At 41.2% G+C, this 15,382-nt stretch overlaps 1 protein-coding gene across 1 annotated transcript in view; it reads right to left on the bottom strand.

The window, feature by feature from the left end:
• Positions 1-645: 645 nt before the first annotated feature.
• Positions 646-15,382, bottom strand: part of LOC117526182 — a 33,413-nt gene continuing 18,676 nt past the window's right edge. Inside the window, exons 10-15 of the mRNA XM_034188222.1 lie at positions 14,935-15,032; positions 9,296-9,423; positions 8,328-8,508; positions 8,009-8,153; positions 960-1,036; positions 646-765 (exon numbers count right to left, since the gene is read on the bottom strand). Coding sequence (XP_034044113.1) covers positions 962-1,036; positions 8,009-8,153; positions 8,328-8,508; positions 9,296-9,423; positions 14,935-15,032 — 627 coding nt within the window. The 3' untranslated portion in view covers positions 646-765; positions 960-961. The remainder of the gene's footprint in view (positions 766-959; positions 1,037-8,008; positions 8,154-8,327; positions 8,509-9,295; positions 9,424-14,934; positions 15,033-15,382) is intronic.

Here is a 15,382-nt window from a genome sequence, read left to right as displayed (position 1 = left end):
GCACCTGTACTGCATGTTTTTAACTCCCACTGCCACACCCACTGCTAATTACCCATTGGATGCGCTCAGCCAAACAGCAGCTCGGCAAAATAATTAGCTGTGGTTACAGCAAGGAAACAAGGACCGGTGCCCCTGGTCTAGAAAAACACCACATTACCCAACTGATGGCGACAAAAAGGAATGAATTTAAGTCTGATCAAGAGATGACTAAAATGTAGTTAACTCCTCAAACCACAAATTAAGCCTTTTTGGATTGTTCCTAAATATGGTGCACAGTCAGGCGGTGGGGGGCAGTTCAAGCTTGATGCAACTGATCTTTTCATATTTATCAGCTGCAAAATAAACTGCAGTTTGTCACTTCACTGAAATTAAAACAAATATTAAATTTTAAACTGCAGAGGGTACATTTTGGAGCTTTTACAACCTTGTGAAATTGTGCAGCCAGATGTGACCCCTGGGCCAGTACCTCAAGACTTGCAGAGTTACATACAGATAAGCCAGCGGGTCAGAGTCCTGCTCCGTGTCAGTCCACAAACACGGGGGCTTCATATAAATAATGGAGTGCCACTTCCTGCACATCAAAGAACAGAAACACAGCCCCTCTTGTCCTTTCAGAGTTTTTATTGGTGGATTAATGAGTGGGGTCTGAAAACAAGCGCTGGGTGTAACGTGGTGCACTTTCTAAAGGCAACTACTGCTGTAGTGAGAAGTTCACCAGATCAGCCTCCTCCTCACGGCCAACTTCAAACATCTTCCACATTGGCGCTGAAAAACAGGAAATTGATCAGTCTTGATCAATAATTCAGAGCGTTCCTCATTACTAAATCATTGTCCTGTCACAGGGAGCTGCAGCCAATGCTCGGGCTGATCTCACAACACTTACAATGCTCATTCCTGAGCATTTTAGTGTGAGCCAGAGTTCACTGCACGTTTTGAGCACTGAGTGATGCTTCACTTACAGTCATCGGCCAAAGCATCCCTCCACACATGGACCGTCGTGTGGCGAGCAGATTTCAGTCGAGCACATGAAGTAGATCTGAGAAGGAAACGAGTCACGGATGATTAGATGCACTGTGACTAAACAGCTGCTGGCAATTCAGATTTGGCCACAATTAACAACAAAAATGACTTCAGCAGCCCATACACTCATAGCGAACACTCATTTACAGATGAGCAGTCCCTGACAATGTGCCTCGTTCGCGTGACTGTGCATTTTTATTAGCCACATGCACTGTGCCTAAAACAAATACAAGTAAAATATGTCCATTTCCAGTGGGCAATTTAAAAGCCATAGTGTGTACAGCAAGACCTAGCAGTGGATTATGACGACATCTACTGAAACTCAATACAATCTGTTTCTTTACCACAGCAGTACACCTCAACTGGCACCCATGCACCCCCCCCAACCACACACACACTGTGTCAACACCTGGCATATCTCCATGTATGGGAACTTTTGATAATCGAGTCTTTCCTGTGTGTGGTTTTCAGTTTGGATCCCTTGTTGCACGCCACTGCAGCCACTCCAAGTCAGACAACACAATATCTCCAATTAGAACAATGTGGAAAATTTACTGCATTTATATAGTGCTTTTCCATCTGCATTAGAAGCTTAAAGCATTTTAGAATTATGCCTCACATTCACAAAGAGATGTCAAGTGCTGCCATGCAAGATTCTCACTACACATCGGGAGCAACTAGGGGATTAAGGACTTTGCCCAAGGGGCCCTAGTAATTTTCTGGTCTGGCTGGGTTTTGAACAGAGGATCCTCTGGTCTGAAGCCCAACGCTTAACCATTAGATCATCACCTCCCCAAATACGGCAATATACAATATGCCAGGGCAATCTGCTGGCCTCCTTTCAGCCTACAGGTAGCTCACAATGGCCCAACGATTCTCCAGGCAAGGGAGCTTTCCTTGATATCTTTCATTAGTTTTTCTGTTTGCAGCATTAAAAGTGGACACCGTGTTGCATGCAACAGCAGCCAACACCATTCTAAGCCAACCAGTAGGACACTGTTGGAGTGCGCTCATGTGGAGGCCTCTTTTCAGCTGTGCACAGCACATCTCAGTTGTTTCACATACAAGTAAAAACTCACTGCCATCTATGTGCATACTCTACCTGACACGCCTTGAAGTACATATCTATCGGTGTTCAAATAAATTTGCAATGCAAACAAGATTTACATTATATCAGAGAATGGAATTTGTGTGAGGCCTGCCACACACAAGTGTATTTTAAGTGTAATAAGAAGGATGAATTAAATTGAACTGAAAATTGGCAGCATGCGTCGTTCGCACGTCGGTGCGCGTTACTCACGGTGGTGACGGTGCGTGAAGGTGAGCGGCAGCTGTCCTCGGCGCGCTTCCATCGCTGCTGCTGCTGGCTGGTTCAAACTTTTGGCATAAAGTTCTGTTTGGCCTCATGGATGAAACATTTGGGAATTCACTCAGACCCAGACACAGGTTTTGACGATGTTCTTGCTGAGGTGGTGTTTTTTCTATGTGGATTTAAATCAGATCCACGCGGCAGCTTTTGTGGATTTCCACACGTGAGCTGTGGACAGCGCATATCAGCGGCGTTTTGATTGGACACGTGCGCACGCGCACTCGCAGTTCTGTTCAGCGCCTTTTTATTATTAAAAGGTTTAATCCTTGTGACTGTGGCGCCTGATAGGTTAAAGAGAACCACTTTTACAGTAAATCATGTATGTAGTCCCTTTTGAGTTTTGTTTGAACATTTGGTTTTCAAACAAAGAATTCAGAATCTTATATTGCCAAATTGTGTTGAAACAATTTAGGATTTTCACCCATATGAGTTGAAATACAAGAACAAAATACCACGACACATTTATATTGATCTGTTTGATTTTATTTTGTTTATTTTTTATTTTGTGGTGATGAAATGTAATGTAATGCTCACTTTCAGAGATACCAAGCCTGCTTATAATACATGACTGTGTGTTACTTTGGCAAAGGTAATTTACACTTCTCTGATGGCATCATTCACACCAGAAAGTACAGATTTTCAGCATCAGATGCTGCCTTCAAAATGACCTTTTCCATGGATGTCCATGCATTTTTCAACAAGACAATGCAAAACCACATTCTGCACACTACAAAGGCTGCAGAGGAAGCGAGGACAAGATGGGCCTGTCTCCAGCAGAGACTGGGTAGAAAATTTTGAAATGAGAAAAAAAAATTAAAAAAATAATGCAGTGATGACCACACACGAGGTCTATTAGAAAAGTATCCGACATTTTTTTCAAAAACCATATGGATTTGAATCACATGTGATTGCGTCAGACAAGCTTGAACCCTCGTGCGTATGCGTGAGTTTTTCCACACCTGTCGGTTGCGTCATTCGCCTGTGAGCACGCCTTGTAGGAGGAGTGGTCCAGCCCCCTCGGCGGATTTTCATTGTCAGGAAATGGCGGAATGATTTGGGCTTTTTTTCCCCCATCAGAATTTTTTCAGAAACTGTTAGAGACTGGCAGCTGGAAACCATTCGAAAAATTTATCTGGCTTTCGGTGAAAATTTTACAGGCTTCACAGAGTAACAAGTGTTATTACAGCTTTAAGGATGCTCGGCGCGCCGCGCTCCATGCCGCCATCGAGAGCCACAAACCACCGGATCATTTCTAAACGGATGGCTCTGTGGATCCGAGACCGTTGTGTGCACTTTCTCTGGTTATCACAAGAGCTGGACAGCCATTTTCCGGCAGATTTCACTTAAGAGATTTTGTCATGGAAAGCCGAGCGGAGGCTTCGCGCGTCACAAACAATTTGCTGATGGAGCGAGACAAAGGAACACCTCCGTTTTGGTCTCACAGGACGGCTTTGAGATGGCGTTCAGACAGCTGTCGGTGGTTTTTCCATCGAGTGATTATCCGAGAAATTGTGGATGTGCCAGAACATGTCCCGTGAGGCTTCATCACGGCGTTGCTTTGCGCCATGCGGCACCGCCACGATGCGCGGAATTCCTCCGCACGTCTGTCTCAATGTGCCGAAAAAGTGCTGATGTTCACGTCTTTTCACAATTCCTGTGCTAGTCAGATGACGTCCCGGATAAAACACAGCGTCCAGTTTGGAAATGAATGGCACATTCCACTGTTACAGGAGTTTTTGTCATGGAAAGAGGAGCGGAGGCTTCGGCATCAATAAAACAGTCAGATTCTGTAGAGACTTTCAAGTCTAGACAGAAGATGCACTTATTTTCCCTTTCGTATGGCTAGCACACTGGCGTTACTATGCTTTTTACTCTTAATTAATTGTACAACCCCTGGCAAAAATTATGGAATCACCGGCCTCGGAGGATGTTCATTCAGTTGTTTAATTTTGTAGAAAAAAAGCAGATCACATACATGACACAAAACTAAAGTTATTTCAAATGGCAACTTTCTGGCTTTAAGAAACACTACAAGAAATCAAGAAAAAAAGATTGTGGCAGTCAGTAACGGTTACTTTTTTAGACCAGCAGAGGAAAAAAAAATATGGAATCACTCAATTCTGAGGAAAAAATTATGGAATCACCCTGTAAATTTTCATCCCCAAAACTAACACCTGCATCATATCAGATCTGCTCATTAGTCTGCATCTAAAAAGGAGTGAACACACCTTGGAGAGCTGTTGCACCAAGTGGACTGACATGAATCATGGCTCCAACACGAGAGATGTCAATTGAAACAAAGGAGAGGATTATCAAACTCTTAAAAGAGGGTAAATCATCACGCAATGTTGCAAAAGATGTTGGTTGTTCACAGTCAGCTGTGTCTAAACTCTGGACCAAATACAAACAACATGGGAAGGTTGTTAAAGGCAAACATACTGGTAGACCAAGGAAGACATCAAAGCGTCAAGACAGAAAACTTAAAGCAATATGTCTCAAAAATCGAAAAATGTACAACAAAACAAATGAGGAACGAATGGGAGGAAACTGGAGTCAACGTCTGTGACCGAACTGTAAGAAACCGCCTAAAGGAAATGGGATTTACATACAGAAAAGCTAAACGAAAGGCATCATTAACACCTAAACAGAAAAAAACAAGGTTACAATGGGCTAAGGAAAAGCAATTGTGGACTGTGGATGACTGGATGAAAGTCATATTCAGTGATGAATCTCGAATCTGCATTGGGCAAGGTGATGATGCTGGAACTTTTGTTTGGTGCCTTTCCAATGAGATTTATAAAGATGAGTGCCTGAAGAGAACATGTAAATTTCCACAGTCATTGATGATATGGGGCTGCATGTCAGGTAAAGGCACTGGGGAGATGGCTGTCATTACATCATCAATAAATGCACAAGTTTATGTTGATATTTTGGACAATTGAAAGGATGTTTGGGGATGATGAAATCATTTTTCAAGATGATAATGCATCTTGCCATAGAGCAAAAACTGCAAAAACATTCCTTGCAAAAAGACAGTGTCAATGTCATGGCATAGGGTCAATGTCAATGAGCAGATCTGATTTGATGTTAATTTGGGGGATGAATATTTACAGGGTGATTCCATAATTTTTTCCTCAGAATTGAGTGATTCCATAATTTTTCCTCTGCTTGGTCTAAAAAAGTAACCATTACTGACTGCCACAATCTTTTTTTCTTGATTTCTTATAGTGTTTCTTAAAGCCAGAAAGTTGCCATTTGAAATGACTTTAGTTTTGTGTCATGTCTGTGATCTGCTTTTTTTCTACAAAATTAAACAACTGAATGAACATCCTCTGAGGCCGGTGATTCCATAATTTTTGCCAGGGGTTGTATTAGGAAACGGAGCGGGCTGCAGCCTCAACTTTATCTAAATTCTGGGTCTGTTAGTGAAGCTTAGGGCTAGTGGCCGGCGATCACCTTAGTATTTCTTCTGTTTTTCTTGTTGCTTAATGCTGACAAATTATACTGTATTTGTTTTCTGTTTGATGCTTGATTCTGTTTTTTTTCTCTGTCTGAAGTGCAGTTCCATCCAGAGATGGGTGTGGTATCTGTTCTGGAAACCCTCCTGTCCTGTGCACCGGCAACATTTCTTGTATATTCGTTTTGTGAATTGTTTTGTAATTTGTGTCAGTACCATGACCCAAGCAGAGGGTCGCTCCTTTGAGTCTGGTCTGCTTGAGGTTTCTTCCTCAGAGGGAGTTTTTCCTTACCACTGTCGCCTGTGTACTTGCTCTGGGGGTTGGTAAGGTTAGACCTTACTTGTGTGAAGCACCTTGAGGCAACTTTGTTGTGATTTGGCACTGTAAATGAAAATAGATTGAATTTAAATTGAGAGGCGTGGCATCACGGTGGCCCCATGTAGGTCTGTCTGCTCTCACACTGTCAGAGGCTGCGGCATCTGTTAATGGAAGATACTCACTGAAAAACGCCAGTAAATACTCCAGCTATAAAAGAACAGTCACGTTGACCTGAACACTTCAGTCGTACAGACTAAGAAACTAGTTGTGGAAAAACATGGAGGGTTTATTGTTCACCTCCCGCTGGCAAAATTTCTGCTCTGTTACAAGTGACTGCTACATTCTGATAACATTTCAAGGACTTTTATAAAGTTTCACAAGACTCATTCAAAAAAAATGAGACTGACTATATTTGTTACTGAAGAGCCATAACTATGGTAAAATGGGCCCCAACTCAAACGACATAACATGCATATCAACCTATAATAAGGACTTGTATCAAGTTTCATGTAATTCCTCCTAAAAATGTGAGAGGAGTTGATTTCAGAATGCTTATACCCTTATCAGCAGCGCCGCCGTTCGGCATAAGCAGACTACACAGCCTGCGTGGGGCACCAACCATGTTGCACTAGTTTGCAGGGCCTCCAATTGACTGAAAAATGTGTTGAAATTATTACATTATTACCAGTGATGCAGAACACATGTACGTTGTGCCCAGTGATGCCGGTAACATGTTACTCTAGTATGACTGCCTTTTCAGAGACGAGTAATCTAACGCGTTAATCTCACCAAATCAGTAATCAGGTTAACGTTACTTCTCCAAGTCACTGTGCATTATTATTGGGTCGATCGCAGCATTAAAATCAGCTTGTGGGCAGGAGGATGTCAGCGTTTGGTTGAAATGCCCACTTTCAGTGAGCTGTGAGCTTTTCCTCCTCTGTGCAACAGCTCCGAGTTAAAAACAGTTGTCTCTCAAAGCGCTCAGAGCTATGGCTTTACAAAGACATGGTTAGGTTTTTTTCTTTTATTTAAAGCTCTGTGTGTCCTCGCTATAGACATGTGATCTGCGATGCGTTACCAACAAATATCAACTTTCCACCCAAATGTGCCTAATGTCTGAGGGCAACATGAAGTAAAAACCGCTGAAAAAGTTTCTTACCTGTCAATCTGGTTGCGTTTTCTGCATAAATAAGCGTTATCCATTCTTCTGCTCAAACAGCAAGTCAGGGGCGATCCCACACGGGAAGGGGCATGGGTGGGGGGATGCGGCTCCCCACAACACCCCTAGATTAAAAGGTCCATTTTTGAAGACATTTTTCATGCCATTACTAAAACTACTTATAGTAATAATAATTTCAACAACTAAAATGTTTCAAAAATTTAAGTGTTAGAAAAATGTAATAGTTACATTTATGAACAATGTTTGTTAGAAATTGTAAGTTTTACGGTTAGTGTTGATAGTGAAATATGAGGTCAGGAAAGATATCCATTTTCTTTTTTTATAAAACAAATATTTATGTTCATTGAAGTCAAGAAAAGGTGACTACAGTGAGTACTGGCAAAACGGGTTATTTTCATGTTGAGGTAGGGGTGTTGTCGGCAGCTGCTGAAAGTAACTACTAATCTAACTTAGTTACTTTTAAAATTGAGTAATCAGTAAAGTAACTAAATTGCTTTTTCAAGGAATAATCAGTAATTGGATTACTTTTTCAGAGTAACTGTGGCAACACTGGCTGTGCCTGTGCAAATACCAAACAGTGGATTCTAGATGTTTGCATCCTACACCCCCCCCCCCCACACACACACACACACACACGCGCGTGCGAATATAATATTACTTTACCTCTTCGCTAGGGTCTGTGACCTCCCCATCAGGAAGGAACATGAAGGTTTTGATGGTGAAGCGGCGGACCTGTGCCTGTGGAACAGGCAGAGGAGGATCAGGCAGCACACTCTGGTCTGTGGCAGGATCCAAGAGGTTGGGACATCTGGGAAGCACCAATAGATTAGAAAGTCAACAACCTAAAAAATGAATTAATTTACATCAGTCATGTTCAGTTCACCTCACTCATCTTCTAAAGATTGGGTTTTTAGAAATTAAAAGGTTCTGCAAAGTTCTTAACAGTACTAAAGCAGAAGTTTAGGAGATATTTCAAACATACCCGTTGTAAAGAATGACCCACACAGCATTCCCAGAGCGGGGGTAGGCCACACAGAAGTGCACCAGCAGCACCCAACTAGGATCTGGGGAGTTGAGAAGCCGCACTTCCAAGTAGAGCGGTTTCCCCAGCAGCATCTCCAGGGGCTGGTGGTACTGTGGGTAGTAACTGCTGTACTGGGCATCTAATAATGTAGTCATTAGAAGAGACTGGTTAGTTTGTGTAGTAAAAAAAGGTATTAGTTCCCTTACAGGTGATAAACGATTATTATTGGACCGTTTAAAAAAAAAAAAATCAGTCATTAATTCAGACTATTTCCATTTTTCTCAACTGTCTTAACTGTGTCCTGGAGTGCACAACCAATTTCCCTGATATGCAAAACGGGTGTTGTGTCGAGATGAGCTCCCCGTCGAATTGAGCTACCTATGGGGTTTCACTTTCATTCACTGAATATATGACTCTTGACAAAGTCAGATTATTTTGACAGGCAAATAAATTTATAAATTGTTCATCCGATCGTAGTAATGTGTAAAATGTACTCTAAAAACGTAAGTATTCTTAACATGGATACTTTTTTTAATGACTGCGAAAATCATTCATTACAATAATCCTTATTTATATGCACCTCAATGGTCTTTGGACTTTATTGTGAACAGATAATTTATTATAAGTTCAGTTGGCATTGGCCCATAGGAAAAGCTATACAATAAAAATTAAAGACATTGTGTACATGCAAACCTTTGCTTTTTTAAAATTAAAAATACACTTATTACTGTATTTTTATGTAAAGACAAAACACGTGGGTTTTCTTCAGTGGGGTAGCTCAACTCAATGGGTGAGATGCGTGGTAAAGAGAGGTAGCTCAACTCGACAGGTAAGGTGTTCAAGTCCGAGGTAGAGAGCGATGTGCACTTGTGTGGAGGAGCTCATCTCAACAGGTAGTTCATCTGAATGGGACACTGGCCATCTACCTTTGGCAATCCTGAGCTGGACTCCAAACACCCCCTGGGTATGAATGGCAGCACCCAGTGTTGGAGTTTTAACCAAATAGCTCACAGTCTGAACATCACTGGGCAGATAGCGGCACTCCACCAAGAGCCTGGGGAACAGACAGAAGGAAACATACCATAAAAACTGTCTATTTACTCAGATATGTTACTTCAAAGAGATGACAAGGTCAAACGGGTCATTAATCCAAAACTTGCAGTAAAACATGGGTTGGGATGACTAGTGAAGAGCAGTTGCCTAGTTGGATACAATTACAAACACAGTCTGCATTATATATAACGGCTGAGTGAATCCTTGTAATTTGATTAGTGCTTTGTATGTCACGTGACATGGATTATTCGTCCCATTTGTGTTGCATCGCCTTTAGAGTGCAATTTGGTTCCATACGTTTGGTACTATTGCAAATGCGCACACAAGACAAATCCACTGCGCTGTAAGCTGTCTGGAGGCTCTTCGCAGGACAGAATGAAAAGCTGGTCTTTTTTCACTGCACTGAGGAAGTACAGTCTTTTTTTTGGTAGTACACGCACGTACAAGCGCTTTCCCAGTTGTGTGAGCGTGTGTGCGCACATGGGACAAACACACAAGCGGGACGACAATTTGATCGAGCTAACTGACAGTGGTAGGTCTTGTAACATGCAAAAATCCACTCTGCTGTAAGCCGTGTGGATGCATGAAGAGCTGTTCAGATGAAAAAGCTGACATGATTTTTGGCTGGACTGAGGAACTACAAGTCTTTTTTTTTTAATGGAAGTACAAAGTCAGTGCATGGCATCACCCGACTACACTCCACAATTTGGGCTCCTATTTAAAGTTCGTGTTGGACTTTAGCAGCAAAATGTAAGTCCCTTTTCTGTTTATAAATTAATATCAATTGACAAGGATCTATTTTAGCCGGTATATGAAACAATGAATGTTTTTACATTCTTTCAATGGAACAAATATTTTATTCGCCGAGTTGAATGGTATGTTCCAGCTTTCACCTCATGAAATATTCGTACCGTTGAACTCAAACATTCATTTGTATACTAACCTATGGTGCCTTGGCCAAACGTTGAAAGTTTACCAGTGACAAGTGACGGCTTTCTGCAGTACAGTTCAGTGATTTTGACCTTTGACTCCAAGGTCTATAGGCTTCTTGGTGTAAATATACCTAATACACATACCAAGTGAAGATTAGAGTTTAAAAAAAAAAAGCTGCTACTGTGTACAACATTTTCACAAAGTATGCTCCAGTGAATGAACACTTGGCTTCAAAATCAATAGGCTTTCTTGGGGTCAGTATGTCGTAAGCCCACACAGACATTTAGCTCACTGGCTGCACTGCATAGTGGTGGGGGTAACTGTAGAACTACATGTTGAAAACATGACAAACAGTGAATTACACGAAAACAATATTTGTGGTATGAGTAGATACAACATATTTATTCAAAACGTTAGTTAAGGTTTTTAATGACATTTTTCTTGCATGTGACACTGGGAAGTCTTATCTTGGTTTTGCTCGATTTAATGGCTGCTTTCAATATGGCTGACCACGGTATTTTATTATCTCAACTACATCACTTGGGGGCATTGGTGGTACTGTGCTTGAGTGGTTCCGGTGCTATCTGACAGAACATTTTCTGTCAATATCTGACTTTGAATCTTCTGAAATCCCTTTGTCATGTGGTGTTCCACAGGGCTCTAGCTTGGAGCCTTTGTTATTCTTTCTATACTCAACAAAAATATAAACGCAACACTTTTGGTTTTGCTCCCATTTTGTATGAGATGAACTCAAAGATCTAAAACTTTTTCCACATACACAATATCACCATTTCCCTCAAATATTGTTCATAAACCATTCTAAATCTGTGATAGTGAGCACTTCTCCTTTGCTGAGATAATCCATCCCACCTCACAGGTGTGTCATACCAAGATGCTGATTAGACACCATGATTAGTGCACAGGTGTGCCTTAGACTGTCCACAATAAAAGGCCACTCTGAAAGGTGCAGTTTTGTTTTATTGGGGGGGGATACCAGTCAGTATCTGGCGTGACCACCATTTGCCTCATGCAGTGCAACACATCTCCTTCGCATCATCCGTGAAGAGAACACCTCTCCAACGTGCCAAACACCAGCGAATGTGAGCATTTGCCCACTCAAGTCGGTTACAACGACGAACTGGAGTCAGGTCGAAACCCCAATGAGGACGACGAGCATGCAGATGAGCTTCCCTGAGATGGTTTCTGACAGTTTGTGCAGAAATTCTTTGGTTATGCAAACCGATTGTTTCAGCAGCTGTCCGAGTGGCTGGTCTCAGACGATCTTGGAGGTGAACATGCTGGATGTGGAGGTCCTGGGCTGGTGTGGTTACATGTGGTCTGCGGTTGTGAGGCTGGTTGGATGTACTGCCAAATTCTCTGAAACGCCTTTGGAGACGGCTTATGGTAGAGAAATGAACATTCAATACACGAGCAACAGCTCTGGTTGACATTCCTGCTGTCAGCATGCCAATTGCACGCTCCCTCAAATCTTGCGACATCTGTGGCATTGTGCTGTGTGATAAAACTGCACCTTTCAGAGTGGCCTTTTATTGTGGGCAGTCTAAGGCACACCTGTGCACTAATCATGGCGTCTAATCAGCATCTTGATATGGCACACCTGTGAGGTGGGATGGATTATCTCAGCAAAGGAGAAGTGCTCACTATCACAGATTTAGACTGGTTTGTGAACAATATTCGAGAGAAATGGTGATATTGTATATGTGGAAAAAGTTTTAGATCTTTGAGTTCATCTCATACAAAATGGGAGCAAAACCAAAAGTGTTGCGTTTATATTTTTGTTGAGTATATATTGCCTCTGGGGACTATTTTTTTGAAGACATGGGATTTTATTCAACTGCTATGCAATTATTGCCAGATGTATTTGCCTGTGACTCAGAGGGATGGTCAGTCATTGTAACTGCTCCTGGCATGTTTAGAGGATATTAAAGCCTGGCTTGTCTTGAATTTTTCAAGTTTTAATGAAAAGAAAACAGAGGCGGTGGCTTTTGGACCTAGCACTGAGTCCTCTATCAATTGGATTGTGATCTTAAATTGGACAGTCAAACTACAGCAGCGATGAAATCTGGTTTTTATCATTTGAGGCGTTTGGCAACAGTGAAACCTTTTCTTTCCAGGCAACATTTTCAGCTGGCTATTCATGCTTTTGTGTCATCTCATCTCGATTGCTACAATTCGCTCTATGTGGGAGTAAATCAGGCACTTCTCTCCCGTCTGCAGTTGGTCAAGAATGCTGGAGTGCAGCTTTCGACAGGAGCTCGGAGGAGGGAGCATATGACTGCTGTCCCAGTTGCCGGTTCATTTTAAAAATTCTTATGTTGTTTTTAAGTCCCTTCCAAGGTCTAGCTCCATTGCACCTCTCTGGGCTTCTTCAGCCTTATGTACCTAATCGGTTTCTCAAGTCGGCTGACCAGCTGCTCCTGCTAGGGCTTTTTTGTGGTTGCTCCCAAACTATGGAACTGCTTGCCTCGGGGTTGTAGGGAGGCATCCTCATTGGTCATTTTTAAAATTTGTTTAAAAAAAAAAAACCTCTTGCTTTTGACACCAATGAGGCTTAGTTTAATAATTTTTTTAAATAGCATTTTAGCGGTTCTTTTATTTTACTGTGTTTTAACTTGTATTATGTTTGTAGTGTACAGCACCTTGTGTGAGAGCTGGCTGTTTTAAGGTGCTTTATAAATAAAGACGGTATGGTAAAACCCTTAAGTGAAGAGTGCTGGTTGCTGATGGATATTGTAGGGGAGCAGATCATTGGGGTACAAGCATCAAAATTTGGCATGGGGGATTTTCATTACTCAGCACATCTGGTCAATTAGGCACTTCAAAATTCAAGATGGCTGCCATTTTCCAAAATGGCGAGAGTTGACATTTGCTGTTTAGTATGGTTATGTATTTTGGTTCAAGGATGAACGATGCAAAAACAGAAAGTTAATAGGACAAACATTTTTGGAGAAATTAGCAATTTTAGCGAAACAACGGATGCTGTGCTGCAATACACCATGGGAGTTCGGGGTTTTGAGGCTTTAAATGTTATTGTGGTTGATGTTAGTCAAACAGTGTTCATGTTATTGATTTGTGTTTTTGTAGTTCAACTGGTTTTATCAGTTTAGATATGTCTCATGTTGGTATTACCATGAGTGACTTAAGTTTCATGTTTGTACCATGAGTGAAAGGTGTAGTGGTTTTAATGTCTTCAGTCATCGTTTGTCAAATTAAAACCACCTGCTTACAGCAGCTGTGCGTGCAACTTTGACAGCACAGCTCACATTTGCTGTTTGGCATATGTATTTTGGGTCAAGGATGAATGGCGCCAAACTGGAACACTGATAGGACTAATGGTTTTGGAGAAGCTACAAATATTAACCAACATTGCTAGTTACATTTTGGACTCACACACCTTTTCAGCAGGAGGCAGTAAATAATCTTTATATTAAAAGCGTGAGTGTAAGTGCATATAATTGTAAATATGTTAAAAATACATGGATGACACAAGAAAGTGAGAACATTTATTTCCATTGTGGTCCATTTAAAAATCAAATGACAAAGTAGAAGTAATAATAAAATAAAAGTGTGTATATGATAACCTAAACAATTTATAAATACATTAAGATGGTAAATTAAAATCAAAAATTACATATCCTCTTCTAAAAATTGTTGAGGTCTAAGGTTCTAAAAACATTCTGGATTCTCACATCATTCCAACTCATCGCATAATTTATTACCACCCTTGAAAAATGTCTCTAGAGCCTATGGATCCCCACAGGCAACACATTAGTTTGTGAAATAATTTGAAAATTAACTCTGGCATGTCTGAAAATCTACAATTTGAGAGCAAGATCACAACTCTAACATTTTTGTGGTGGGGGGGGGGTGGGGGGGGTAATTTTAGGGTTGATTTGGCAGCCATGAAATTCCACTGATGCTGTAAAAATGATCCATTGTGATAGGAGCATTTCGATGCAAAAAGCTATTTTTCAGTAGGTCATTTTGGTGGCCATCTTTGGTTTTCAAGAGGCTAACTGACCAAATTTATTAAGTACCATCTTGGGAATCATGCCTAATTTGTACAATTTTGCTGTAAAATTTATATCATTTGTCCCACTATTGGCCTGTGTTGGCTCTTGCTTGATTTCTCCTCAATCGAACAATTTCTGAAAGGTTACCCTGTCAGTTTTTCCATAGCTATGCAGAGAGAGAAAAAAAAGGAGGTACTTGACTAGCCAGGTACTAGTTAATCATTTTAGACAACTGCGACAAGTCGCCCCAACCCCTATTAAAATAGAGCTTTAAAATCCATAAATTACCAACAGCCACTCCACTTCAATGCATCTCAGAGGATCTGCATGTAAAACTGAGGGCAAAATGTAGAGACAAATCTTAATATCTTTCTATCTTAACTTCTCTCCAAGCGCAGACACCTCATTTGCTCAAACACTCTGCACTTGCTGACAATAGTTAACAAAGTGGAAAAGTAGCATAACTTGTGCAGTTGTCATTAAGTAGTAATGGCTGTATGATTCACATTTTATGGGTACATAAGTATTTGAGAGAATGCTCCAACCTGACAGGATAATCTCTCGTGATGGTGCCATAGTTCAGCGAGATTGCCTGGAGCATGTTGATAATTTCCAGCATGTAGATGACAGTTTTTCCAACCTCCTGTAAGGACATGCAGTTTAGCATACTGACGTTAATAAATAAAGTGTCGACCAAATGTGGCTGACAGTTGTACAAATACTGCCTTTAAAGGATATGCCAGCTGTGCTTTAAATAGATCAACACTTCAAATTACAACCACTAAAAACACCAAGCAGCTGAAACAGTTTGTAGCCAAAAAGGGTTAGCCAAAAACCCTAACCCTAGTTACTGAGGTAATATGCTGGTCATTCTCTTCAGTAACCGTACCCAAGCCACCCATTTTTCTTCTTTTAATACATATGCATAAATCATCCAAACCCAGGTTACCTGGCTTGTTAGCCTTAGCTTAGTAAAAGACAAAGGTGTGGGGT

Source organism: Thalassophryne amazonica, chromosome 15 (assembly GCF_902500255.1).
Source record: "Thalassophryne amazonica chromosome 15, fThaAma1.1, whole genome shotgun sequence".
NCBI classification, from domain to species: Eukaryota; Metazoa; Chordata; class Actinopteri; order Batrachoidiformes; family Batrachoididae; genus Thalassophryne; species Thalassophryne amazonica.
Note: the sequence above shows the minus strand (reverse complement) of the source record. Positions and strands in the feature narration are given on the sequence as shown.